General features: G+C 41.9%; 5 protein-coding genes and 1 long non-coding RNA gene across 10 annotated transcripts; 4 read left to right on the top strand and 2 right to left on the bottom strand.

The window, feature by feature from the left end:
* Positions 1-211: 211 nt before the first annotated feature.
* On the bottom strand, positions 212-2,811 carry LOC128756243 (type-2 ice-structuring protein-like). Its single transcript, XM_053860590.1, has 5 exons — positions 2,621-2,811; positions 2,467-2,549; positions 1,741-1,875; positions 1,577-1,676; positions 212-1,362 (listed from the first exon to the last, which is right to left on the bottom strand). The coding sequence occupies exons 1-5, from the start codon at positions 2,676-2,678 to the stop codon at positions 1,289-1,291; spliced, it is 450 nt and encodes a 149-aa protein (XP_053716565.1). The 5' UTR covers positions 2,679-2,811; the 3' UTR covers positions 212-1,288.
* A 1,244-nt stretch (positions 2,812-4,055) lies between these two features.
* LOC128756349 (galactose-specific lectin nattectin-like) lies at positions 4,056-7,132 on the top strand. Its single transcript, XM_053860790.1, has 5 exons — positions 4,056-4,248; positions 4,665-4,771; positions 4,943-5,083; positions 5,165-5,276; positions 6,845-7,132. Exons 1-5 carry the CDS (start codon positions 4,179-4,181, stop codon positions 6,940-6,942), a joined length of 528 nt encoding a protein of 175 aa, XP_053716765.1. The 5' UTR covers positions 4,056-4,178; the 3' UTR covers positions 6,943-7,132.
* A 2,244-nt stretch (positions 7,133-9,376) lies between these two features.
* Positions 9,377-12,471, top strand: LOC128756296 (ladderlectin-like). Its single transcript, XM_053860683.1, has 6 exons — positions 9,377-9,454; positions 9,531-9,609; positions 9,990-10,099; positions 11,831-11,959; positions 12,035-12,143; positions 12,285-12,471. The coding sequence occupies exons 2-6, from the start codon at positions 9,552-9,554 to the stop codon at positions 12,347-12,349; spliced, it is 471 nt and encodes a 156-aa protein (XP_053716658.1). The 5' UTR covers positions 9,377-9,454; positions 9,531-9,551; the 3' UTR covers positions 12,350-12,471.
* A 1,429-nt stretch (positions 12,472-13,900) lies between these two features.
* LOC128756084 (RNA-binding protein 4.1-like) lies at positions 13,901-18,239 on the top strand. 3 transcript variants are annotated; one of them, XR_008414190.1, is made up of 5 exons: positions 13,901-13,967; positions 14,491-14,919; positions 14,996-15,626; positions 17,692-17,759; positions 18,121-18,201. XR_008414190.1 is itself a non-coding variant. In XM_053860276.1 (4 exons), exons 2-3 carry the CDS (start codon positions 14,511-14,513, stop codon positions 15,619-15,621), a joined length of 1,035 nt encoding a protein of 344 aa, XP_053716251.1. In that variant the 5' UTR covers positions 13,901-13,967; positions 14,491-14,510; the 3' UTR covers positions 15,622-15,626; positions 17,692-18,239. The 3 variants fall into 3 exon arrangements, 2 of the variants coding, with proteins under 2 accessions (XP_053716251.1, XP_053716250.1); XM_053860276.1 differs by having other exon boundaries at positions 17,692-18,239; XM_053860275.1 differs by lacking the exons at positions 17,692-17,759; positions 18,121-18,201 and adding an exon at positions 15,813-16,572.
* LOC128756085 (RNA-binding protein 4.1-like) lies at positions 18,123-22,883 on the top strand. Of its 3 annotated transcripts, none has more exons than XR_008414191.1 (4): positions 18,123-18,241; positions 19,768-20,186; positions 20,265-21,724; positions 21,834-22,883. XR_008414191.1 is itself a non-coding variant. In XM_053860278.1 (4 exons), the coding sequence occupies exons 2-3, from the start codon at positions 19,778-19,780 to the stop codon at positions 20,885-20,887; spliced, it is 1,032 nt and encodes a 343-aa protein (XP_053716253.1). In that variant the 5' UTR covers positions 18,123-18,241; positions 19,768-19,777; the 3' UTR covers positions 20,888-20,914; positions 21,123-22,883. The 3 variants fall into 3 exon arrangements, 2 of the variants coding, with proteins under 2 accessions (XP_053716253.1, XP_053716252.1); XM_053860278.1 differs by having other exon boundaries at positions 20,265-20,914; positions 21,123-22,883; XM_053860277.1 differs by having other exon boundaries at positions 20,265-22,883.
* Positions 22,884-23,444: 561 nt separating this feature from the next.
* Positions 23,445-26,485, bottom strand: LOC128756301 (uncharacterized). The gene is made up of 3 exons (XR_008414212.1): positions 26,459-26,485; positions 26,247-26,394; positions 23,445-23,547 (listed from the first exon to the last, which is right to left on the bottom strand). It is a non-coding gene; the product is annotated as an uncharacterized LOC128756301 (long non-coding RNA).
* Positions 26,486-26,716: the final 231 nt, after the last annotated feature.

Here is a 26,716-nt window from a genome sequence, read left to right as displayed (position 1 = left end):
AAATACTTCAAAAATTCTCAAAACTTGTTCAGTCGTCAGTGTGTCACGCAGTTTCTCATTTCTTCAAGTTGCCAATGCATTGGTTTATCCATGCAAATGACTCAGTACAATTCTATTTCCTACATTTTCACTCACTTATGACATTTCACATAAAACGTATTGTAATGTCCAGAGGATTCAGGAACGAGACGGATGTAAATTAAATGCTTCTTTTATTCGACGTGCTGCTGCTGTTCCTCCCTCCAAAACTCAAGTTGCACACACAACCTTTCACCCGAAACTTGAAAAACACCCGGCACCTCACCACTCTCGCGAGATCTCCAACGCACACACATCCTAACCATTACAGTATTATCACAGGTCTTTGTTGAATAGTCTTACTGTACCTCTCACAACATTTCGGTGTTCGCTCATGGCACAAGTCTTTACGTGCTAAATGGTAGAACATGTTGTCAATATGTCAAGCATATTTCTATACATTTCCATGAGACTTTTTCCCTATATCGTTCCTGAATTTGCAAAGAATCTTCACTTTCTCCAATGAAGGGAACTGTGTGATGCATTAGTCAACAAAGGATCAACCAGGTTTCTGATAAGCTGAGTGGTGCATCTCATAGTTGATGTGAGACAGGAGCCACTTGTGCAGCACGTTCTAAATCATGGGCTAACAGTGGCAAGCGCTGTGGCCTCAATCATTCAAACTCTTCGTCTACAGAACAGGCATATCATCTTACATTGGCATTGCACACTAATACTGTATACTTTCTGTGATGCTACATACTATATTTGAGTATTACAATTGCATTCAACCATATACAGTAAGTGCAGTGACATTTGATCTTACTCAATTTTGTGTTTTGCATTGTTGCATTTTTTTCCACACAGGACTGGAAGACAACTTCACCACAGTGGCAGAATGCGCCTTTTTCACACCTGAACAGGAGGAGGCTGCTCGCAAGATTGTTGCGCTGAAGCTCAGATACAAAAGTTTACATTAGAATCACAGTCATGTTATTGCTGATTCATATCAGGAACCTTTTGACTAACCAATATGTACCATCAATCACGCACCCATCCATATTCTTCGCAAAGTCATTGTGAACTCAAATTCTCAAATTATTCTCCATTTCATAATGATTCATGACATAGTCCTGAGAAATAAATGCGACAAGAATATTGCTCTGATGTTTCAGTTTTTTGTTTTTTTTTTGTTTGTTTGTTTGTTTGTTTAACATGCCGGTTTCACTGTTAACCAAGTACTCCAAGGTTTAGCTTGAGGAAATAGTTTTCATTGCTGATCCTTGGTGCACACATACGCATGTGACGTATCGTCGCATGATTCATCAGCCCAAAGAAGCCCATCTGTCAACAGAAATGATGATGATGATTGTGATGGCAATAATAATCATAATAATAAAAAACAATTTTTTTCTTACCGAAAAAATTCAGACACAAGCTGAGGATACATATGTATCTTTTTTTTTACATTTAAATGTCAATGATACAAAACAATATTTTCCCCCAGTATCGGGCAAAAATGTTACAACTTATGACAGCATGTGGCAAAGTGACTTACCGTCTTGACTCATTGTCAGGCATCTTCCCTCAGCTGGATGCTCCTCAGCCCAGTATGTATAATCGAGTGGTGAACCGTCAGTCCAGAGCCAAACTCCACTCTGAAATGAAATGTATCAAAATATGAGGAAAACAAAAATGAAATGTGTCCGACATGATTATTACTTCTTGACAGCTGTTGCCTCCAAGCCACGTTGTAACACCTTCACCAGCTACTTTTTTTATTAGCGTCTGGATGAACCGGTGCTCTGGAAAGCTATGTATTGATGCAAGGTGCCCCTTATGGCCCCGGCATTCACTCTAAAAACAAAACAAAGAAGTTCAATTAGCAACACATTTGACACATAATTCTAGTTACATACGCTAGGATGATGGTTTTGGGTTGAGCCGAATAGTGCATGATCAGTTTGGGGGGAGGGAAGGATACTGCCACCTGCTGACTGTGTGTTAATTTGAATTTGTTGAGTTATGATGCCAATGTTCTAGTCACTGATATTTGGTGAAAACCAAAATATGGCTGGACATGAGCGGTGAAGACAAGATTTCTGTTTCTGGGCTTTATTTGACCTCAGATGAGGTGCAGGGTGCAGAGTAAACAAAGACAGAGCAAATAAATCTGATCATGCTTGCCATGTTAGCATGTATGATGACGTGCATTGCTGGGGGCGACAACTGACTCTGACCCCAGGCAGCAGAATCAGCTCATCTTATCTGTGTCAGGTCACCCTGTCGTCCTCGCTTGTGTACCATGTCATCACAACTTGTGCCTGTCCCCGGCTAAGTTCCAGGTCTTGTAATGTTTTCTTAGGGATTTAGAGAGTAGGGAAACTAAAGAAAAAAAATCTTTATGTCAAATATAAAGGAGGTTAGTGCTCAAAAAGAGTCACCTACCTCAGCGTCAAACCAACTTTTGACGTTGCTGTCAAAGTAGTAACTGCGATCGTTGAAATCCTGCCAGTCTGGAGAAGTTGTTTCTGTTGACGAAATGCAGAAATATTTCTTGTGTGAAACTTCCTCTGATGTGACTTGATGTGTGATCACTTACCAGGCAATGTCTGCACCACCATGGTGATAATAAGTAGAGACACAACCGTCCCCTTCATGCTGAAGATGTCGGTTTTTCTCTTATGAGGAAAAAAAAAAGACCTGGAATGGAAAGAAAATTTGACGGAGAAGTTTGAGAATAGTCTTATCAAACCTGCTGAATGAAGATGCTGATCACGACAAAGAACAGCTTCCTCTTATACACACACTGACCTGTCATATCGGTTGGTTTGTCATTTTTGGCAACCGAGGCATCAGCAAACAAACCAAAGTTCAGAATTTGAATGTTTTTTTTTTTTACATTTGGACATTGTATTGCATAGACTACTCTGAATAGAATATTGCCAGAGGAAGAGCAACACAGACCACACTTGGGTTTTCTTCTTTTCCAGCGTTCCCATCCGGTTTGCCTCAACAAGTCAGCCTCCTCCACCTCAGCATATCACAACCATCCTGCTCAGTCCACCTGTCCTCTTTGCGTCCGCATGAAGAGCATTCATGAACCCCATTTTCTTTTCCACATTCCCTGTCCTTGAACTCATTAATAAGAGGGATCCACAAAACACAAGCCTTTGCTTTATTTTATTTTATTTTATTTTATTTTACACTTTTCAATCTCACCATGGCAGATGAGGTGGTCCGTGTGTGTTCATTGTGCAGTCACGATTAAGGTTGTCACTCTCTTCTATGTGAACGACATACAGGACAAATATTGTTGCTAACCCTTCGCCACAATTTCAACAACCCAGCCTTCTGTATATGCAGGCATTTGCAGTGTCCCTTTGCGCAGCTAGCTGGTGTAGAGTATAAACAGCACTTACAATCCGTACCAAGGTCCAAACAAGGGAGGGAGTGAGGTCAGACCGTCCCCCTTGGAGAGATCCTCAGAGGACCCACCATTATTGCTGTTCACCCCAGCAGCATCAGAAATGGCCAGAGGGTGGTGCTGTCCCGACACAGGTGTCATCTCGCTTGATGGTGTGACTATTGATGTATGCAAGTGCACAGTCTGAGATCAGAAGGACGAATCACATACCTGCTTGGGCACCTGTGCTCACCGTGATGTTCTTGGAGATACATGAAGCATGAAGCTGGACACATTTGAAATGAGTAGAATAATCAAATGATCAAGTTATGAATGGAATTTTGGCACTCAGAAAGTTGTCTTCCTGAGACGTTGTCATGCTAGTTTCCAAACAAACTGCTCCTATGTGTGGCATGAGGACAAACGAAAGCAACCACACGACGTGGCTCTTACACATCGTGTAGAACAGAAGTTTTATTGTCAAACATGACCATGGATCACAGGACTGGGAAATGCTGGAGAGGGTCCCTTTAATGACACATTGTGATCATTTTGCTGCACTTTGATTTGTTGATGTAATACGTTACTGTTCAACAAACAACTGTGACAGGTCACAGGTGGATAAAACCAATGATGGGCATGTCGTGCAAAAGCTCACCGAAGCCCGAGATTTTCAGTGAAGCAGATTTCGAACCTTCAGCTTTCGGCATCCTGGCGACAGCCACCACATGTCCGTCCTCCTCAGATAGACAGGATGACCTCCTCCATGAAGATTTTGGCCGTGTCAGTATTTGTTTGTATCTTGATGGTTCTGGCATTTGCAAGTGAGTCTGTTTCAACAATAGCATCTTAGCGTTGGGAACTGTAAATCACTGAACTGTATTTATGCATCTGTGATTCACACCTACATACTATTATTTATCGGTTTAAATTGAGATTTTGCTCAAATGAAACTGGTGGTTGGTTTGCTACGGTTAATACTGATAAAGAATTTACTAGTGTGGTTGGGCTTTTGACAGACCTCCACAACAGTCTCTGGGAACATCTTCTGCTTCTTGTTAGAGTTGCAAGAGGGATGAAATGTGATGAAATGTCAGTTAACGATCAAATCGTTGAGTAATGAAGTGTTTCATTTGGTCACAAATTCATTTTCCAGATGAGTGAAAAGCTACGTATTAATTTCTGAATCATACTTTCCTCAGTGTACATCTTCCATCTCACCTTTAATATGTATTCTAAGGTTTCTGTCCATCGAATGACTATAACACCTGTCCATGTAACTGGCGCGAGTTTGACGGTCGCTGCTTCCACTATGTCAAGGAAAAAAAGACTTGGGCCCAAGCTGAGGTATGAAAAATAACAACCTAATTTAGTTTTAATGAGAACCTTTAGTGTTACCCTCTTTGATATATGACTGTACTAATCGAATATTGAATGGCATCACCATACGGTCAAATAAAATCGTATCTTCTAAAATCTGTTGAACAGTCAATGTCTGTTTCACTTACCTCCGTACAGCAAAACTGCCACTCCATGAACGCAAACCTTGTATCTATTCACAATGAGGAAGAAGAATTATCCCTAAAGAATTTCATTATTGAGGAAACCCAATCCCCATTCAACCTAAAGATATGGATTGGAGCTTCAGACTGCTGGAAGGTAATGAGCCATTATACAACAGCAGAGTATACAGTATATACAGTGTATATTCTGTCATCACTGATGATGCTTTTTCTTTAGGAGGGTTCTTGGTATTGGAGTGATGGGACGCAGTTCTCTTTCACTGACTGGTGCAGAGGACAACCAAACAATTTATACACAGGCCAGGATTGTGTGACCATTAAACTACGAGGTAAACTGCCAGTTTTAGCACCAGTGTAGTAGTTATACACAAAATCATGTATGAGTGTGTGTGTGTTTGTACCTGGTTTAGCTATACTTGAGAAGACCACTTCTTGGCGACATTACCAAATGGCGACATCTTTGCTGGTCCCTACAAAGTAAAGCTTCAGTTTAAGGATTAAACTTCACAATACCTAATTCATAATAATTGTATTTATGTTTGACTAAGGCTCATGGTTAAGTATAGCTATTTGTTTTGGATGATCTGGCTGAGGGTGAGTGGCTGGGGAAAGGGCAGAAACATCACAATGTCCCCACAAGGATAGCAAAACATGTTGTGTTCTCGTATAGTTATACTTCTGGGGACCTATTCTTGGAACCACAGGTCCTTGTGGGGACCTTTTTGTACCTCACAAAGCCTCAATTTCAGGATTAAAACTTCAAGATAACTGAGTCATTATAATTAAATAAAAGTTTGTTTTAGGTCCTGGTTAAGGTTTGCCACTTGTTATGGATGGTTAGGTTTAGAGTGAACTGTGTGTTGATGTGGACTGCGGCCACCTTCACGGTCCCATTGTTAGGTTGCTCGTTTTCAAAAAACAATCTTCTGCGTACGTGATTTATTGATTAAGGCAATGACACTGACAGTGTTTGCTATGCTGATAACTAGCATGAGGCTCATATGGAACACACATGAAGTCCGAATTTTACCGAGAATCTCAGTCAGATCAAACTTAGCGCTTGATTTTGTAATTATTTGTATGTTTTAGTGAAAAATAAATAAATAAATGAAAGATCAAAGGGGACCACTTCCTTTTGATGCTATTTGTATTTTGTCCAAAAACAGTGACAATAATGAATCTTCCAGACATGAAATGAATAGTGGTTATCCTGAAGAATGGAACAAAAACAAATGAGGTTCATTTGAGCATGAAACATGCGACTGCTCACCTCTTCTTGCTGTTAGTCCACTGAAGGTTGACTTTGAACGTCGAGATGCATGGTGGTTTAAAGCTGGAGGAGAGACCATTTACTTGGGGGGAGAGTTCATGTATCTTGCAGTCTTGTGCAGAAGTGAGGCAAAGACTGAATGTGCCCAGATGGAATGTTGCTGTGACTTCAATAAGGAGACCTCTTGGTCATTGTGCAGTCGTGGATAATGAGATGAGCTCTTCCTATCTAGGGACACACTCTCAGACACGATCACAAGTTGAGGTATTGACCAAAAGAACTAGATTATGGAACCAGGTGACAGATAGACTCCCCCTTAGAAGAAAAAGTATGAAGCGGAGGAGGCTCAGAGTACAGCTGCAGTTGAAAGAGGCCAGTTGTGGTGGCTCAGACCACTCCCTTCCTCCCACGCGATCCAGCCCAGGACATGCAGAGGAACCATGTCTTCATCTTGACTGTGCTATTCCTTCCAGAACATTTTGCAGGAGATTTCTATGGGCAGGAGTCTGGGCCTCTTCATTTAGGATGCTGCCACCGCGACCCAACCTTGTGTCATTGGAAAATGGATGATTTCATGACTAAACTGTGTTTGAGTTAAGTTTTTAACTTCTGATTTTCATCTTTCAGGTAGGTGCTGGGATGACAGAAGCTGTACTGATACATTTTCATCAATCTGTGCCAAACGTGTCCAAAAGAGTCATCCAACATGTCATCACAGGACATGATTGTGATCACATCTGTTGTTTGAAGATGTTTTGTTGAATTCAGGACTTCATAGTGTCTACGTGTATTTAGCAAGTTTCACTGCAACGAATGATGATAAAATGTGATGCCAATTTAATTCTCTGTACAGAATGTTTTTTTGACATTGAAGAATGTACTTGCTAATTATTGCAATAAATATGTTAGTTTGTGTTGGTTTTGTAATGTATCATTTGAATATTTGAGTCAACTGGAATGAGACCAACTTTCAAGGTTAGATACTGAGCTTTCATTTGCACTGATCACTTGAACGGTTGGATACAGAGAGACTTAACTGTAAATGTGTGGCCTTGATGTTTCGGGTTTGGTTGTGTGCAGGACACACACATTTAGTAAGTCTTCTTTCATCATTTGACATAGCTGGCCATGTCAAAACAGGTTGACATGACCAGAAAGCAAACAGAAGTGAATCATTATATCAGCTCCTACCAAACCATTACTGCAGAATGTGTAAGGACTGACTTTTGCCGCAAAAGTAACAGTTTATTTGTTACACAAGAACGACAGACTAAAGTCAACAAGTGTAGCTATTTGCCAGACACTGTTAATGGAAAAGAGCTGAACATTTGTGCATGTTGCTCCGACTACACAAGTTCTTCTGGGAGTCACCTGAATTATGTCGGAAATACCTTTGGGTCGGCAGAAGGCTCATGAAACCCTTAGATATATAGATTGTTGCCCCATCGTGACCAGGACCCTTGATCCCTCCTCTTCAACAAAGTTACAAAGCAAATATTGGCATCTCAAGCCACTACACTTAACAAACTTTAACACTTAAGTCAATGCCATTTTCACCTGGAAAGCCTTCTATCTGGGCCTTGATTGTACCATTCAGTCCTCCACTCTCAACTCATGGCTTTATCACCACCTGGAGCGCCACCTCCATTTGCACATTGTCTGACACTCTTCTTCTTTTTTTCCTTTTGGCTTCTCCCTTCAGGGGTCGCCACAGCGGATCATCTTCCTCCATCTCACCCTGTCCTTTGCTTCCTCTTCTCTCAAACCTACAAACCTCATGTCCTCCTTCACCACCTCTATAAATCTCCTCTTTGGCCTTCCTCTCCACCTTCTGCCTGGCAGTTCCAAACTCAACATCTTCCTACCAATGTACTGGCCATCTCTTCTATGTACATGTCCAAACCATCTCAATCTAGTCTCTCTGACTTTGTCTCCTAAACACCCTACATGTACTGTGCGCACACATGCACATTGTCTGACACAAGGGGCTAAAGAAAAGGGAGAATCAATTAGTCGCGTATACTCCGGTTTCCTCCCACAGCCCAAAGAAATGCTCACTAGGTGAATTGGACACTCTAACATTGCCCCTAGGTCTGTGTGTGTGTGTGAGTGTGAATGGTGTGTGTTCCCTGTGATGGAGTGAGAAGCTAAGTAACTGCGAAGACATCCTGGTTTTAATATTTGTTTGATCAAAGGAGTACTGGATTCTTTACTGACACAACACTGACATGGATTCAGAGGGATCGGACTGGTGAACCTGTCTTGCGTTGTGCAGCATATGTACTCTTTGTTCATCACAAATATATATACTGTTTTGATTATTTATTTGGTCACACTTTACTCATCTATATTGCATGATAGACGATACCTTCACAGAGCATTTATAAGTAATTATAGAAGTTGCTTTGAATATACATAGTCATGTATGGTAAGTTGAGACCAGGTTTATGAAATAAAACTTAAATATGTGAGGTGTAAATCTAAGTTGAAAAGGCTCATGAGGCCTTCAACAACACCCAAACTCTTAACCTAACCACACAATGAAATAAGACAACACTATGGCTTGTTGCCATACATTGTTATGAACATTCATAACATCTTCTATAAACAGTTGCCGTCTTACGAATGGACCTTCTTAACGTCATCCGATACAGATGATCACGTGTCTAGAAAAATGTTTTTTAATGACAGTTCCAGAGTGTAATAGTCAAGACCATGTCGAGACTAGAACATACAGTGGCCAAGACCAACAGTCAAGACCAAACTCATAAACATACCACTAGTTAGATCAAATGAAAGCGTTTTCAGTTCATCACATGTATTGAAAAATATAACTACTGTTTCGGTTGCAATAAGAACATTGTGTGTGTTTGTCTGTATGATTAATAGACATATGCTTCTGTATTCTGTATTTAGTTTGGATCTTGGTATTGGTCTTGGTCTCACCTCCTCATTGGTCTTGGCCTCTGTATGGCCTGGTCTTGACAGTGTTGACTCCAACACTGAGACTCGCGCACCGTTATGCTGTACTGTTCGGTTAAGAGTGAGATGTACATGAAGCCTTTACTGTTAAAAAGTGTTGTTCTGAGTGTGGGGAAGTGAGGTGCACTTTGATTTGTTGACTGGTAATCATGTTGCCAACAAACAGTTGTGTCAGGTCAGTAAGAAGATAAAAGGCATGACATTTGAGTGTAGACACTAACTGCTCGCCGAAGTTGTTTTTCCAGCTTGTCTGTGGTACGTTTCTTCTTTTAATCAATGCTCCTCTTCTTCTTAGAAACATCCATTGTTAACTTTTGTCCTTTCATCCCAGCGTGAACGTTTCATCTGCACCATGAAGATTCTGCGGGTGTCTTTATTTGCTTGTGCCATAATTGTTCTGACTTCAGCAGGTGCGTGAGTCCTCTGAATTTTGGCAAATTATTGTTTCATTATATTGAAACACACAGGCTTCATAGCTGTATTGTGCTATTTGTATTGTTCGTACAATTGACGTTCATTGGTGAAGCATCGGTCAGGAGGCAGAAACAAATAAGACTTTGCCTTGTTACCACTGGTCACCAGCTTTTTAAATTCCAAATGTCTGAAGGGAACGTGATAATGTCAATTCTTGTTCACAGCCTGGACACTTAGGCTTGGCGTACGGAATCACTCACAGACCACAAATGAACATTAACTACTCAACTGCAGTTTGTCTCTCACTGACCTGACCACAGTCATTATTTTTGTAATCCTCAGTTGTGATGCATTCTAACCCACTGTGCCGTTATAGAATTCTGCACAATAGATGGATTATTCAAAAACTGTCCCCGCGGCTGGAAAGAGTTCCGTGGCCGCTGCTTCCTTTTCGTCGAGACAGAGTTGTCCTGGGCCAAAGCTGAGGTACCACTCAAGTTCTGAACACACTCATGAGGGCTGAATGAAGTGCCATCTTGTTTGCTCACCATTCTTGGGTGTCTTCAAAGGTCCAAAATAGAGTATGGCCAATTTAATGGGTTAGCTGGGCATATGAAGGGCATTCACTTGCAATTTAGCATGTTGAGGGAGGACAAATCTATTTTCCACACACGATTCATCAGAGATTTGGCATGTTTCGAACACAGGCGCGAGCAGTGCTCATGACTGCAGCGACTGCCGGCAGAAAGACCTGGCGAAAAACATCCTAAGATGACACATTTCATATACGCTGATATGTCAGTAATTGAATCACCAGTCGCAAGTGATGGTCTGATCTCATGTTGTGAGATTGGATTTTAATGGTTGTTGAAATCCAAATACTTTGGGGCAGAAAGTGCCCTCTAGTGGGCTTTTTCTTGAAGCCTCATCAGCTCCTCACTACCACTCGCCATGCTGATGTTGTTTTACCCTCTGGCATAGAGTTGTGTGTCCTGTCAGCTGCCGCAAATGGACAAATTACTGGGCACTGGCCAACACCACTCCTTTTCAGACCAATACTCTCTCTTGAGTCCTCCCAGATACTGATGCCACAAGTGCTTTTGACACATAAAATGTCAGTGAACATAATATCAGAGACTTTTGAAGAAAATGCCTTCCTTTCATTCATGAAATGCACCACAGACACTCTTCAAAATAGAGTTCAAAATAAAACACAAGCAACTCTCAGTGTTCAGCATCCAGAGGTGCGTCCCTTTCCCTTTTTTTTTCTACTCAGCATGGGGCAGTGTGCCGAAATGAGCTGGTTTGTCATCCAGGAAGAGGTCTAAAGTCTAAATGTAAGGCAAATGTCTGGCCCTACTCTCCCTATCCCTGTCCCTACTGTCTTAGATGACATGCCCAATCTCGGTCTGACTCAATGACATTTACAACTCAATAGCAAGCACTCACATAATTTGAATATAATTTTTTTCAATACTATTTTCATCATGTTTTTCGAATAGCTAAAATAATGTTGTGACAATTTCAATCATGATGTATCTGTATTTTACTGCCAAACAATACATGCATCAAACGGCAGGCATGCATATTCTGGCATAACACGGGGTGTAATGCCTGGTTAGTCTGTCTTCACGTCAGATTTTTGAGCAACCTGAATAAGTCCCCTCAGTCGATAAAAGCTATTTGTTTTATTATATTTTCATCAGCTCGGCAGTCTCTGCAGCCTTCTCGACTGCTCTACACATGAAATATAGCCAGTATGAGCCCAAAGCTGGCACCTAGTTTCGGTACTACAATGCTCTGACGGTCCTATTTGTGGCAGCCTAGGTATTACTGTCACAACAACACAACAAGAGTCCTGCGCTGTACATTTAAAAATGTCGCACAAACACTTTTGTTATCGTTAAATTGGCATAAGCTGTAAAAAGCGCTTTTTCACTTTTCATGCAGAACGCATGACTGAAGAATGCTGACCTGGTTGGACAGTATGTAACGTATTCATGTGGCACTTCATCATGAATCATGAACCTTGCAAGCTCTGATTTCAAGAAGCAAGTCTCCAACATTTTGCAGCGGTTTCAACCAAGCCATGGTTCTTGGCATGAATTCTCTAGGCATTAGCTCAAGTATGCTGGGATGTTACCAATGATAAGTTTCATTACAAATGGTGTTCATTAATGCATAGTGAACACTCTTCTCCATTTCCCTGGAGTTTAGAAATACTGTCGGTCCATGAATGCAAACCTCGCATCAATTCAGAGCGATGATGAGGAGGACTTCCTGGATGAGTACCTTGACGGGAAAGGCAGTCCAGACACATGGATTGGAGCGTCAGACTGTGTTCAGGTAACCAAAAGCTCTGAAGTTGCAAAGGCCAAAAATGTCGCTTTTGTTTTTTCATCATGTTTAAAAATGGTTTAGGCGGACAGCTATTGGTGGACTGACGGGGCAGACTTTGCCAATGTAGATTGGTGCGAGGGGCAACCAGACCAGGACGGGAGCCGATACTGTTTGCAGCTTAACAATAATGGTAAGCCATTGCCTTCATATCGCACACAAACAGACACACACACCAGCTCACGCACAAACATTGGCAAGAATATCATGGCTTTGTTTGAATGTCTACAATTATACATTTCAATGAGTCACTAATGCTATTTATTTTTGGCAGATGACTGCTGGAGTGCTGAAGATTGTTCAAGCACAAAGCCATTTTTATGCGCCAAAAACATCTAAGGCAATGTGAAAATGGATGCAGGCAATCACTTGATCTGTGACTATGTCATCTGAACATCGATGAGATGGAAGGAATTGCAAGGAAAACACGCTTTCTTTCTCAACCAATGTCTAATAAAGTTTTCAACAAAAGGTCATTTTTTAATAGCTATGAATATATTTGCCCTGTCTGAGGATAAATGTCTAATAAGCCATTTGGAGGACGGTAAGTATTCCAAGGTTATTACACAAGTAATGAGTGTGAGTAAGTACTATGTTAATACGTTAATAAGTGTTAAGGCACAGAAGAGATAAGCCTGATCTGAAGGTCTATGGCCATGACTCACTCCAAGTGAAAAATGAGTCATAGCGGATTGGGATGCAGTTTGGGGTGATAAGCTCATCTCAAAATGTAGATGTTGCGATAGTCAATATTGTTTCCCACAGACAAGAAAAACATGCTTTTTTCATTATTATTATTATGTCGACCCATCGCTTGTGCAATGTGCTGGATTTTGATGTCATCAAGATGCTTGTAAATCTTCCAGAAAGTAGGCCTTTTTTAAAAGTATTTTCAGTCCAGCCGTGAGTACAACACTTAGTCCAACGGAAACTGGATTTGATCAGAGTCCACATAAAAGAAATCTAAATGACTCTAAAAATGGGATGTAAAGATATTGCTGCTGAAACTGCAACATGAGTTATTTTCAAGTTCACTTGAGTTTGAAACACCATGGCCATGTGCATAAATGACATTTCCGCACTTTTGTTGTAAATTATTTCTTTTATATTGATTATTGTTAAAGTAATAGGACACTATTCAGCTGTTATAGCTGTATGATATTCTTTTACTTTAATAATGAATATTGATCTTGTATTTCTTTAGTATCTGAAACAACATGGAATTTAATCATTTAAGATGTATTGTCAATTATCAAATAATGATCATATAAATACATCACGGACAAAAGACAACTTACACTTGATACACATAAAGGACCTTCTGCTTCTGGTGGTCAGAATGTAAGTGTTGATTTCATGTACTATGGCACAAGATAGATGGTTGCGCCCTTTGGCGCCATCTTGTGTGCATATGAGGGGGGGCACTCCTGTTTAAAATGAATTTAAGAAAGGACTTAAACGAATATAACGTGGAATTGTAATCAATGTTTACTATGGTAAATTTAACAAATAACCCAAGATGAATAATTCCTCAAAATATGAAAAATACTGAAATAAAAAAAACGATGACATATAATAAACAATTCCAAAAAGTGCTATCACTGTCGTTGGTTCTCAAATGACGTGTTTGTTCAGCAACGAACGTCCTAACTCTTGACAGGGTGGGATTCGCTTATCCATCACTACCGATCACACACCGGTAGATGATAAGCTTCTCAGTCGCCATTCGTTTGAAAGCGGTATCGCCTCCTCCTCCACCCGTCCTTCGTCAATGACGTAAGGCCATAAACCACCGCCCATTGAGAGGCCAAATGTGATTTAATCCAATCGTGACTCGTTCTTTTGGGTGACGTAGTACTTTTTTTATCCAATGAATGGGTGGCGTGTGCGCAATCGCGTTGAAGGTGGAGGCCATTGTTCCGTCGTCGCTCGGTTCGGACACTTTTCGTCATATTTGGTAGGTATTATTTTTAGGCCGTTGAAGAGGTTTTGCAACGAATTATGCGGTTCATGGGAACGTCACGTGAACGCTTCGAGGAGTTCAACAAATGAATCATCAATGAAATGGCTATAAGCTACGCGCAAGCCAACAGCTGCCATTGCAGGAAAACTAACCAAGCTAGCAGGAAGTGCTGAGACTCGCTTGCTTTCGAAAACGCGCTTGAAAATTATATTTTCATTCGTAACGTCTATGCACATAATATGTAGCCGTGTAAATGACTCCCTCGTTTTAAAGTATAAGCATAATATTTTGCTTCAGGCTCCAGCTATCTGGGGTTTAAATCGAAACGTAACATTCAGACACGTCGTTCGGTATGTTGTGTAATTTATGTAACCTTTGTATTAAATATCCGATGAATTCTGCTTTGTGTTTTGTTCAGACATGAGAGTTAATCATTCAATTAGTAAGTGCTGCCATTAGCTGGGCGTTTTTGAGTATTTGGGTTTGTTCATTGACTGGTTGCTTTTCGTTCCTGTAGGAAGTCAACAGAACATCACTATGGTGAAAATATTCATTGGAAACCTATCGGAGCATACAACCAAGGAAGAGGTTGAAGCCCTCTTCACTCCGTATGGCGCAGTAACGGAATGTGCCAAGTATAAAAACTTTGCCTTCGTCCACATGGAGGACCGCAAAGTGGCCAACAAGGCAATCCGTGAGCTCCATCTTCACCGACTTAATGGCCGCCCCATCAACGTGGAGCCCAGCCGAGGGAAAAATCAAGCCCCTGTCAAGCTTCACATTGCTAATGTGGAAAAAGGCTCTGAAGCTGAGCTAAGAGAGCTCTTTGAGGAGTACGGCATCGTGACAGAATGTGCCATTGTCAAAAACTTTGCTTTCGTGCACATGGCTAATTCGGATGAGGCCATGGATGCCATCAAAGGTCTGGATGATTCTGAGTTCCAAGGTAAGTGAACGTGCATTCCAAGGTCCTCTAAATTCCCTAAAATATTTCCCTGACGTGATTTATCACTTTGTCTTAGGTCAGCGCATTCATGTTCAGCTGTCCAAGAGCAAACCCAGGTGGGGAGGAGAAGAAGAGGAGTATCCGCCGCCCCCGCCACCAAGAGGAGGATACTACCCACCAGCACCTCCACCTCATCGCTACCCACCTGGTGATAGACCAGAGCCTCCCTATAGAGGCCGTATGTCTGCTTACCCTCCGCTTCCTCCTCCACCGCCACCAAGAAGACCATCGTATTTGGATCATGGCTATGGCGAGCGGGATTCCTATGGCGTGGTGGACTACTATGAAAAATTCAGGGCACGTCCATTTGCAACACCTGGTTATGAGGAGAGACGGGCGAGCACCATTCCACCACCTCCACCAGCTATGGTTCGAGATCGGCTAACAATGTCATCACATGACCCATATGATCGCCGTCCACTGGCCCCTCCTCCACCATCTTATGGGGCAAGAGACAGAAGTCCCATCCGCCGGCCCCCACCAATCCCTGCACCACCAAGTGGTAATGGTTACTCATACGAGCGCTCCCGTCTTTCTCCGCTGTCCAGGTCTCAGCTGTACCCACCTACCCGGCCCAAGGATACTTATTCAGAAAGGAGTATCCCGCCGCCTCCTCCTCCTCCACGTTATGCTGGCTATTAAGTACGGTAAGAATCAGACTTGTCCTCAGTCCGCCCGTAAAATGGATCAGACGCTGCGTACAAACACGTAGAATTAGCTAAACACAGACCTCCTCTGCTGCTCAGCCCTCAAATGTTGCTGCTCTCAAAATCAGTCTTGCGCGACTCCTGACTAAATCGCGCTCTTTGACCTGTGATGTGCTCTCTCTCCAGGTTTAGAATATGACAAGACCGCCGTCTGCTGATGTACGTGCTGCGCTACGTCCTTCGTCTACAGCGGATTGCGTTGCGTTCGCCTGCGACTTACTGGAAGATACTGTTTTGCGGACCGACCCGTTCTTAAACAAAACAAAATCCCGAATCCTTGTTTGACGACTTTTTTGAGTTGTTCATTTTGTTTCTTTGCTTCTTTTATTGTTGAGAACCCTAAATGTTTTAATCATTAAGTCACGCAGAACTGCTAAAACAGAGCCCACTTACGGCTCATAATGATACTATTTTTATTTTTACTATTCCGAACAAGCAAAGATATTCATAAGAATTAAGTCACAACTTGCCTGGCGTTAACGCGTGCGAGAATTAGGGTAAACAAGTACATGTAAAGAAAAAAAAGTTTATATTATGCTGCGCCATACTTGGATCGATTTAAAAAAAAAAAAAGTGTGGCTTTTGTTCTTTGTGTTAAACCATTTCGTGCGCCGTGATAGGCGAGTACAAAAATGTTCTGTATGACTTTTAAGTTGCTTTTCAGTTTTAAGATATTTTTAATAAACTAAAAGGCTCCAAAGAAACATTCTAGCTGTCATGTCCTTGTCCTCCGAATCTCTTTCAGGCGTTCTACCCGCTGTCCGATGGCGTCCCTGTTCTCAATGCCGCGGGGGATTTCTTCAAATTAAAACTGTACTTGTGCCGTCAGAGGGCGCTCCTTTTTCTAAGCGTGGGGGGCGTCACGGTGCATTTGTTTTCATGCCAACGTTGCATAGTTTTGAAGTTAAATCATATGCACATCCTGGTGTCCTTTTCTTGTCTTAACAGTTTTATGTATCAGCTGTTTCGAGAGCGTTGACCTAAATCTCGATTGCAGAGCACCAGGAAAAATATTAATGTGGGTGGAGGAAAACTTTTGGTTTTCGACTTTCTTGCTGCTTCTTATGCTTCTGTCGCGTACACGTCAATGAACCAGTATGTTTTCAATCAATCAAACGCTGTGTGTAGGTTAAACATTTTAACAAACATGCGTTTATTGTGTGCTGGATGGTTTGAATTGCATCAATGTTGGACTTTTGACAATTTGCCGTTGCCATATTACCTGTGTTATGTCTGATTCTCACCACTGCCCTTCACGTTTACCTCCATGTCACTTGATCACGCTACTAGTTTGAAGTAGTTAAATGATGGGGCCCTTTGATTGGGGGCCAGAAGTTGCATGTAAATTACTTTTTTTCCCCGCAATTTCCTCTTGCCATGAGGCTATAATCACGTTTTTTTTCCCTGCATAAATTTAGTCGAAAACAATTGCGTCAGTGTACAAGTACAGTGTTCTTCAATACAGGCAATCCATACAATGTCCCTCTGAATAGTTGGGTTTTCATTGAGTGTTTCACGATCGCAGCAGCAGTAGCCAAAGCAGGTGCAATTCAGCTTGACATGGGTCCGTCCCTGTGATTAAGTATTACGTGCATTTTTCCGGCCTTAGTGTTTTCCTGTGTCCAATTTTATAAACTAAGTTTAATGTGGCAATATATATGTACAGTTAGGTTGTATAGAGGTGAATGCACTGCCATGGGTGCCTCCACCTTCTGTAAAGATTTGTGAAGTAAAGCCGTAAAGTGCAAGGTTTTAACAGTCAAGAAAACGGATAGTTCTTAGCATTGTGACAAATTCCCTGGTATTGCAATTCAGCTGCCATTGTTCATATGCAGATGTACTTATTTTTAACCCTGCTATGTTTCTATTTTATGCACAGAGACAGTACCGTGCATTTAACTAGACAAAGTAGCCCATGGTGACATTTGACATAAAACTGCCAAGATGGATCATTTGTTGTGTTTGATTCAAAGAGTCTTGTTCTTAGTGTGTTTACTCTCCGTAGGTTGTTCAACACGGTTGGGGTGAACGTTATGGTAAGTGAAGAGAAGACAGCGCCCTCAAGCAAAGCAGGTTAGTTTAATTCTATTGTTTTCACTCCTGCACATGTGAAAATGATCCAGTCTTGCAAAGAAGGAACTTCATTTTTAAATCTGATGCATCTGATGACTGTTGCTCAGCATGTCATCAAAGTTCCTAGTAGAACAGTGTCCTCTTTAATATTACAAATTTGACAAGTACTTTGTTTGAATCATTATCCATTACAATTTGCCATATTGTAAAGTTTTTGGTATTTGGTCTTTTCCTTACTCGTGTACTGGTGTAAAAATATGATTGTTCCTTCCCATGTAGGCGCACACACGATGTTATATGCTCTGTGTACAGAAACTGCCCGTTAGACTTGTTTAATGCGTTGTTGCCTCCTGTACTCTAGGTGGCGCTGTGCTTCGCTGACTCCTGTCATTGCAACACCAATCGAACATTAGCAGCCTTGCTAGCTGTAATCCAGACAGAACCCTGGACGCCGCGACGCTGCATCAGTGAAGACGAGTAAGGTAATGAAACATCTGTATATTGACGCGTATATCGTAGCGTCAACAACGCAATTAGTCATTCGAATGAAACCAATTGCAGACTCGTTCTGGGTGAAGAGTTGTGACATATTGGGTCGTCTTTGTTTGAAACGGTTGCTATGCTATTTGCGCGAGCATGTCCACTCTGCGCTGGGCCTCTGTTTCTGCGTGGAGAAACAGGCTGCTCTGAAATCTACCAGATTGGACTATATTGATCTATCAGCTGAGATAAATGTTTATGATACTGCATCGGCGCATTACAAAATGAGTGTGGAACACTGACGCTCTATGAAAGTAAGGCTAGTGCGGCTAATACCAGTTGTTTATTCCGACCAAGTGTTAGTTTGTGCTCTAAATGTTCAGAATATCAGGTACTCCAAAAGTGTATATGTCATCAAATCTGAGCTCATGCACTTAATGCCATTACTATATATACAAATGGAAAGGTGTTTTAAAAATCTTAGCTGAACTCTAACTGTCAATAACTGAAAGACAGAAAAATCTCGACTATGACTAACAGAATATAAAAAATATTTCAGTCTTCATTTATTCATCCCACAATAGCTTAAAAGTTTGTCAAACTTCCTAAAAACATCAAAGGGCACCTAGTTGAAGCCTATTTTCATCAATGCATTGTCCTCGTTCATACTGTACAATACACCTCCATTGTATTTAATATTTCACTACAATGTTTTCATACAAATGCGGAAGTAAACATGTGCGTCCTATATTAGTACTTTACGTTTTAGGGACGCTCCGATCGATCGGTCAGCGAATGCCGATCACTACCTGTCATAGCCGATCACAACAACTGATCACATGTGACAGCCGGCACTCTGAAGTACCGCTGGTTGTGATGCATCCGCTACATGTCTGCATGTCTGCTGTGGAGCTTCGTCACTCCGTCATGTAAAGTTTGCATCCTGCAGCAGATACACAGGACAACGCTGTGCAGGGAAGCACATTCAAATTAAACACGGCATTTAAAGCACCAGCACTTGACGGAGCACACAGAGTTTTCTGGGCACATGAAAGTGAGACCGCTGGTTCCTCAGTAGCAGGCTGTTTGCGCAGTAACCCACGCGGCACAGCGTGACATTCGGAATGATTGAAATATTAATTTCACCAAGCTGAATGATCAGCCTTTCTCAGGTGTCGTTTACGCAGGTAAGGAAACAGAAACGACTGGATCCTGGAAACTTTCATAAATGTAGTGGTCGCTGTCTCGGAGTCCTGCTACAGTGTGTAAATATTTCACTGTCATAGGACAGTCTCCAGAGATTCACAGACAACGCCTCGCATCAAATTAAATGTTTTTTCAGTTGTCCTTTTGAAGAAGGTCTCATCATTTTGACATCAAATTCATTATCAGTCCATGTGAACGTGATCGGTGGTGGCGCTCTGGCTGATCAGTATTGTGACCTGCAGCATAAATTCTTATTGTAGCCTCCCTACTTTGTTTGTTAGCATTGTGTTCCCATCAACTCATGCCAGTCTTTTTTCTTCAGAAACAGAACAATGGTGAAAATATTTGTGGGTAACCTCCCTGGCGAAGCACAGCAGGAAGAAATAAAAGCGCTCTTCTCAGAGTATGGCAACGTCACGGAATGTGCAATCATCAAGAACTTTGCCTTTGTCCACATGGATGACCGCAAGGCAGCTACAAAGGCCATCAAGAACCTGCACCTTCACAAGCTGCATAACACACCTATAAACGTGGAGGCCAGCAACGGGCGGAACCAGGGGTCAGTCAAGCTGCACGTTTCCAACGTGGAGAAAGGAGCCGACGACGAGCTCCGTGCCCTCTTTGAAGAGTATGGCTCAGTCACAGAGTGTGCCATTGTCAAGAATTTTGCCTTTGTGCACATGTCTAACTCGGAAGAAGCAATGGATGCCATGAAAGGACTTGATAACACTGAGTTCCAAGGTAGGATGATAGAATAATTTGTTCTTATGTGTCCTGATCTAACGTACTAAACTTTTTGTTTACCTTTTTTGTTCTCAGGGAAACGCATCCATGTGCAGATTTCCAAAAGTCGTCCCAAATATGACGAGCAGTATGACTACCCTCCCTCTCACGACCAGGAAGGCTACTGGCCACCACAGTACCCTGGAGAGTACTCCCACCCGGGGGCGTCCGACTACATGAGAGGGCGCCCCGGCCACATGCCTCGAGGTTTCCCTGCCCCTCCCCTCCCGCCACATCCCCCCAGGCGAGCCGCTTATTCTCAGCATCCATACAACGGCGACAGGGGTCAATATGGCGTCATAGATTACTATGAAAAGTATCGAGCACGTCCTTATGGGGCGTCGCCGTACCAGGACCAGCGTTCTGGCCCGCCACCTCCTCCGCCTGTTGCTCCTGTGCGAGACCCTGTTATGGCGTCACCGATTGACTCATACGACCGACGTCCACCGCCGCCTCCCATGCCTTCGTACTACCCCAGAGACCGTAGTCCCCTCCGAAGGCCCCCTAGCATGGCTATGCCCAGTGCTGGTAATGGCTACCCCTATGAGCGCTCCCGTCTTTCTCCGGTTAAACGTGTCCCAGCATATGGTGTTCCTCGACCCAGGGACCCCTACGCCGAGCGACCTCCCCCGCCACCGCCTTCTCGCTTCGCTTATTAAACCACATCAAAGCTTTGCGACGCCAAGGTGAGGTCCTCGAGTGGAAATGTTTTATTGTCGTTGGACCCTATATATATAGTCAAGAGACCATGCTCTTTCCCCCTCGGCAGTGACGTTGATATGAAGCTGTGCGTTCCGTAAAAACGTGGCACATTAGTGTTTTCGTGTTTTTTTTTTCTCCTTTTTTTGCTTTCACAGCTTGAAGGGTTCACTGGTGTGATTTCCTCTTTTTCAGGGATCGTCATTCGACTGCGTCGTTGCTTTCCACCCTCTGATGCGTCCTCACGTCTGTGGCCGTGCGCGGTTTTATTCCATTAGGACAGACACTGGAGGACTCAAAATGCCGTCGTCCACATCTGCCATAGTTTTTTATTGTGATGTTTGTTCTTCGAAGACGTCCGTTGTAGCCCTATTTCAAGTTATTTTTTTTACCTGCTTTAGATTTTGTGATTCTGTGAAGGTATGTGATAGAAATTCCCACGCGATACTTGATGTCCAACCCTCTCATGCTAAACAGAGACTGCACGATTCCATCATAAACTTCCTTTCCGCAAATGAGTCCTCCGTGTGCCGTATTTGTGAAAATAAAGTTTCAAGATGAAAACGTACCTCAGGGCGTCGTCGTATTCCCCAACTCTGCTCCTTAAGAAGCACTCGATGTCACTCAAGAGCCTTTCGTTATACCTGCGTATAATCGCCGCCTTCGTTTCGACCAACGAGATCCGATCAAATTGATTTAATATTCGGCGTAAGTCAGTTCCATTACCCATTGCACATGTGGCCGGCCCCCCCGAGTCCAACTACATCAAAGGCTGAAGAACATGCCCATCTCAACAGGTAAGTCAAGGTCGTCATGTGTGTTACGGTTATGTGGTCTGGTCCAGGGCTCTCAAACTGATCCACAAAGGAGCTGCAGTGGGTGAGGGTTTTTGTTTCCACTCATCAGGTGTCAGCTGAAACAAGCAGCACCAGACTGACAAGTGGGGACAGTCTTCAGACACCTGACTGGTGAAAAGGCGATTGGCTGCAACAGAAACTTGCACCCACTGTGGCCCTTTGAGGACCGTCTGTGACCCCTGAGCTCGAGCAACAGTGAGTATTACCAGCCATTGGCTGCTCCAACAGGTTGGGAAACTCGACTTTGATCTGGTGTTACAGTCACAAAGAGTTGTTGTAATCTCGTCAGGAATGTGGTAATAACCCTGTTAGTTTGGACGTATCCAATTTCTCATCGCTACAACACAGGTTGTAGTAGTAACTAAGACCTCTTAGGATATTTCACGCTGCTAAAGTGCTGTTTGACGTATTATGACGGCACTAAGTGCGGAGATCCTTGTTTCATCAGTGTCCTGTCATACCGTAAGTAGACAGTAGATGGCAGCTGCAGCTTGCTTTTTTTTTTTTTTTATATAGTACGCCTGAGCAACAACAAAGTCAACTCGTTTTCCCTGCATTTGTACAGCAGTATATGGGATCAAGACAAATTGAAGTTGCTCCTCATCGGTGGTATGAACTAATATTACCGTAGTTAGACCTGCTTTTAAGATAAAATCCTAGAGTTGTACTCAATTTCTTGTGAAAAGATGTGTAATAGATGACTACAAAATGTGGGAATTTGAAACATCTAAAAGGCAAAGAATGCCATTGAGCGTTTGTCTTGATTTACCACTGAAGAGGCGTTGGAGTCTCATTCAGTTTAACCTAACATTTTCTTGACCTCAGCACTAGTGCTTGTATTGAGACAATAACATGTGCAACACCGACGTCAAGGAGCTGCGAAGTGATTCTAATTTAGTTGAACGTAGATCTGTGATTCACACGACTTTGAGAATACAACCCTGAGTAGCACCAAGATGAGAGGGGGTCAGGCCCAGAATCACTTTCCTGGTTGCTCCAGGATGGAATGAAGGATAAATGAAATCTTGAGTCTATTTATGCTTGTGCTTTTTTTACATGTCTGATTTGGAACCCTGAATAAAATGTTTTTTTCTTCTAATCTGTGACTCTGGTTGATTCATTTTGCATTACATTAGTGTAAGACATAACATTTTAGGAACTATAGTAAAAAAAAAAATGAATCACTTCACTTTCAGATTTTGACACTTCACAGAAAAATATAATTGAAAACGATGTTGATGTATACAGTCTAAAATTAAAATGAATGCAAATCAAATATTTTGCTACAAAAGTAAGTCTGCATGGGACTTGAATTGTGATTATCTGCCCCTTCTGGACGTACTGGAGTGTATTTCACTCACCTCCTTGGTAAATTTGAGAGAGTGCTGGGTTTCTAGAATGAGGGTCTTAAAGCATCGTGGCTGTAAGAATATTGTAGTTTCAAATACATGAGACAAACATTTTACATAAACACGTATAGTTCTCTTAACACTTCTCATAAAAGTGTGCAAAGTGGGTTGAATGGTCATGAATGATCATTCAATAATGAGGCATCAGGAATGTAAAAATGTTTTATTTTGAGAGGAACAGTTGGTGATGGACAAGCTGGGTGTTTGAATGACAGATGATCTGCTCGCTGCCTCGGATGACCGCTCGCTCTCGTCCTATTACGGGCAGCAATCTGTTTTTGTGTTGCACCTTCTTGTGATCTTTGAGGTTAGGTGGACTCGATCTGGTTTTCCTGTGTTCAAGCAAGTTTCCATCTGTAGATACACGACACGACAATTATCTTCCGCTCACTGTGGTGATCTGGTTAACGCTTGGGACGCTTCACTAGGGTGAACTTGTTGTTTTGCCCTCACTGCTCAGCATGCGCTTGAAAATATTTGATTCCATCCAGCAATGCTGACCTTTCGCTTCAAGTCGCTGCAAAAAAAGTGAAAATACCTTTGTACAATTAAATTTAAAAAATCAATTTTAACTGTAGTTTCCTGTGTGAGGCAAAAACTAGTTGGTATTATCTGGTTTATTTATAGAATACTGACGTTATTAGGCAAATATTTCAGTATTGTTAAATAGATTATAGATATAAGGATTGAAGTATTTAAACAACATATTTACATTGTCATAAATGTGACTACTTGATCACGAGTCACAGTATAAGAGGTTAGATTTCTACAATATGTGTAATTGGCACTCTTTGTGTACAGATTGAAACTCCAAAGAAACAGTTTTCAATATATATATTTTTTTTTACTATATCAAGCTCTGCTTGATACCATACAATCCAATAGCAAACTACAAAGTATCTAGTCACACAAATGCACTTGACAAATCAATACATTACATGGTCTTCACATGACAGGAAAATGGCAAAATGGTGTAAATGGTGACAATATTCAGATTTCTGGCTGGATGTCTGGTTGTCTGTGACGTTGCACCGGGGAGCAGTAGCTTGATGGCAGTTCACTGTTATTAGGTGTTAAAAATGAATCAAATTGAAATAATGTGTATACACTTCTTAAAATGTTTGTCTTTCATGTTCACTCACTGATAGATTATGGGCAGTTCCAGTTGCAGCAACTGACTTATTCAGGGTCACTCCACCCGTCCTGCCAATGAATATTTTGGTAGCTGTGGCAGTATTGTGGATGAATCAGTTTCTAGGTGCTTTATGCTCAGGTGTTTTATTCAGGTGGACCAAACATGGCGATCAACCCTCACACAAACCTTCCCTCGTCTCTGAACAAGACCCCAAGCTGACTGAACTGGACGGGGAAAATGTAACTGGGCTTTGTTGTTCGATCATGTCGATAGTGGAAACCTGACAAAATGATTTCTTCATGGGAATGTAATTTTCTGAATTGGTTTAGCACAACCTGTAGTTTTGTAACCATTTGTTATTAATGAAAGCGTGATGTGACACGGTACTGATGGATTAGATGTGGAATGAAACTCTGCTGAGATGCATATCTCAGTGCCCCCAGTCTGATGGACTACAAAGATATGGAAGGTAGGTCAGATGAAGTTCTGAGATGCATTCTGCTCACGTCACACTGGTTCTGCTCTCTGGCTCCAACAGTTGTGGTTTGACCTGTTTTCTGCTATAAATGGTTTTGTAACATGAGCAGCCGTGGAGCTGCATCTGTTTCCGAAAGTGACCACCAGCAGTTGCATCTTTCTCTCCGACCAAAGCAAAGACCTGCACCAGAGTTGATGTCACACTTGTTGACATTTATGTTTACATGTCCATGTCATGGATTCTGCTTTGGTATATATGAAAAGAATCTATACACATGAGATAGGCCTTTATACTTCCCACGACGGGGAAGTCTGGTGTACGTATTCTGTATATCTATAGGTGAATCAGAGAAGGAAAGAAAAGGAAAAGAACAACAAATATTGCGGATAATACAAGTATCTGTTTGGCATATAGCTCCATTCCAACATATTACATCCAGTGCATCAACCACCCAGCTCTTCATGACAGCCCTTTCAGCAGTGAGTATCAAAACTTCAAACCAATATTCATCACTTCTTTGAGGGAATGAGAAAAAATGTCTGAGGGTCTCAGAGACAATGACATCCAAATATCCAATGTTTACACTTTAATACAGGTCTGAAATATATAAGAGTGAGTTGCAGTTGTGTGACCACATTCGTCCAACAATGATGTGATTTTCTCGGTCCATAAAATGCAGAGTGAAAAATAATCCTGTCAAGGCTTTCCAACCAAATTCCCGTCATCTTGTAGAACTTAGAGAACTTTGTTGTGTGAATACCATTCTCTCTCAGATATAGTGATTTAAAAACTGTTGAAGATTTTAGATAGACATTTTGAGGGTAATACACATCAGCATCCACAAACACTTAAATAATCTCCTTGCCCTCGAGTTAAAGCTACTGCCTCGTGTCAGTGTCGAATCACACAGTACCTGAAAATAAAATCCTCGTTTTCCAATTACTGTCTATCTTTATGTAAAGAGAGTCATGTAAAGATCAAAGGCATCTTGGTGACATATGACGATGAATTCATATTTTGTAAAATGGAGTTGTGATATTTTCTGGCGTTCGAGTGATACCTAAGGTCAATTCAAGAAGTGGACTGACCAAAATAAAATTCAAATTCCATTTTCAGGGTTATTACACAACAAAGTAAAAGATAAAAGTGGTCAGAATTTCACCTTTTGCTTCACCTATGCTGCTGTAACTCCATTTGATGATTGTTTCGATGGTCTGCGGAGCCATCCATCCATTCTCTCCTCACCTCTCACACAGTTTTCCTCTCTCTGCTCTGATAAACGTTTTTCTCATCTTCATATCAGTCTCCCATCTCGTACCATTCTTTTGAGATCAGTAAACACTGAGTCCATCCGTGCTTAACATTGAGCAATTTTCATGATGGAGGAAATAAGAAACAGTGTTGCGTGAGGAGCTTGCCTACTTGTGGTGGCTCCCTTACCTTAATGAGGAGAATGAGCCGAGCTTCTTTTGGAGGCAATTTTGATGTCCGAGTAAAGGACGGAGTCTTGGCTGGGCAACGTTGCAGATTTTCTGGAGGGATTTTTCGGCGCTGCGCAGACGGATGCGTAAACAACTCCATCACTTGACTAAAAGGAAAAAAAAAACTCATATCAGACATCTGCAGAAACGATTGCTCCAAGGTGGATTTACCTGATGGGCTGTAGGAGATCCAGCACTGCTTTCTGGAATAAAAATTGAAAAGGTCGTTTGATGCATCATGTAACTTTGTTTAAGTGTGTACAAGTTTCTATTACCTGCGATGGCTTTCTTCTGGTTTTTACATAAAATGACAATGCAGACCAACAAGAGGATCCCAAAGATGATGTTGGACAAGATCAGTCCAGTGACAGTTGGATCAGAGTTCCATTGGCTGCCTGAAGGAAATCAGAGATGCGCTTTTTGGAAGTG

This window comes from Synchiropus splendidus, chromosome 3, assembly GCF_027744825.2.
Source record: "Synchiropus splendidus isolate RoL2022-P1 chromosome 3, RoL_Sspl_1.0, whole genome shotgun sequence".
NCBI lineage: Eukaryota > Metazoa > Chordata > Actinopteri > Syngnathiformes > Callionymidae > Synchiropus > Synchiropus splendidus.
This window is presented reverse-complemented; position numbering and strand designations above follow the sequence as displayed.

Excerpts from the sequence above, each read along its gene's own strand:
- LOC128756243 (XM_053860590.1), bottom strand. The coding sequence starts at position 2,678 with ATGAAGGGGACGGTTGTGTCTCTACTTATTATCACCATGGTGGTGCAG. Across the intron at positions 2,550-2,620 it reads GGTGGTGCAGACATTGCCTG|AAACAACTTCTCCAGACTGG; the intron begins GTAAGTGATCAC and ends TTTCGTCAACAG. Across the intron at positions 1,876-2,466 it reads AAAGTTGGTTTGACGCTGAG|AGTGAATGCCGGGGCCATAA; the intron begins GTAGGTGACTCT and ends TTTTGTTTTTAG.
- LOC128756085 (XM_053860278.1), top strand. The coding sequence starts at position 19,778 with ATGGTGAAAATATTTGTGGGTAACCTCCCTGGCGAAGCACAGCAGGAA. Across the intron at positions 20,187-20,264 it reads TGATAACACTGAGTTCCAAG|GGAAACGCATCCATGTGCAG; the intron begins GTAGGATGATAG and ends TTTTGTTCTCAG.
- LOC128756349 (XM_053860790.1), top strand. The coding sequence starts at position 4,179 with ATGACCTCCTCCATGAAGATTTTGGCCGTGTCAGTATTTGTTTGTATC. Across the intron at positions 4,772-4,942 it reads AGACTTGGGCCCAAGCTGAG|CAAAACTGCCACTCCATGAA; the intron begins GTATGAAAAATA and ends ACCTCCGTACAG. Across the intron at positions 5,084-5,164 it reads GAGCTTCAGACTGCTGGAAG|GAGGGTTCTTGGTATTGGAG; the intron begins GTAATGAGCCAT and ends CTTTTTCTTTAG.
- LOC128756084 (XM_053860276.1), top strand. The coding sequence starts at position 14,511 with ATGGTGAAAATATTCATTGGAAACCTATCGGAGCATACAACCAAGGAA. Across the intron at positions 14,920-14,995 it reads GGATGATTCTGAGTTCCAAG|GTCAGCGCATTCATGTTCAG; the intron begins GTAAGTGAACGT and ends ACTTTGTCTTAG.
- LOC128756296 (XM_053860683.1), top strand. The coding sequence starts at position 9,552 with ATGAAGATTCTGCGGGTGTCTTTATTTGCTTGTGCCATAATTGTTCTG. Across the intron at positions 9,610-9,989 it reads AATTGTTCTGACTTCAGCAG|AATTCTGCACAATAGATGGA; the intron begins GTGCGTGAGTCC and ends GTGCCGTTATAG. Across the intron at positions 11,960-12,034 it reads GAGCGTCAGACTGTGTTCAG|GCGGACAGCTATTGGTGGAC; the intron begins GTAACCAAAAGC and ends AAAATGGTTTAG.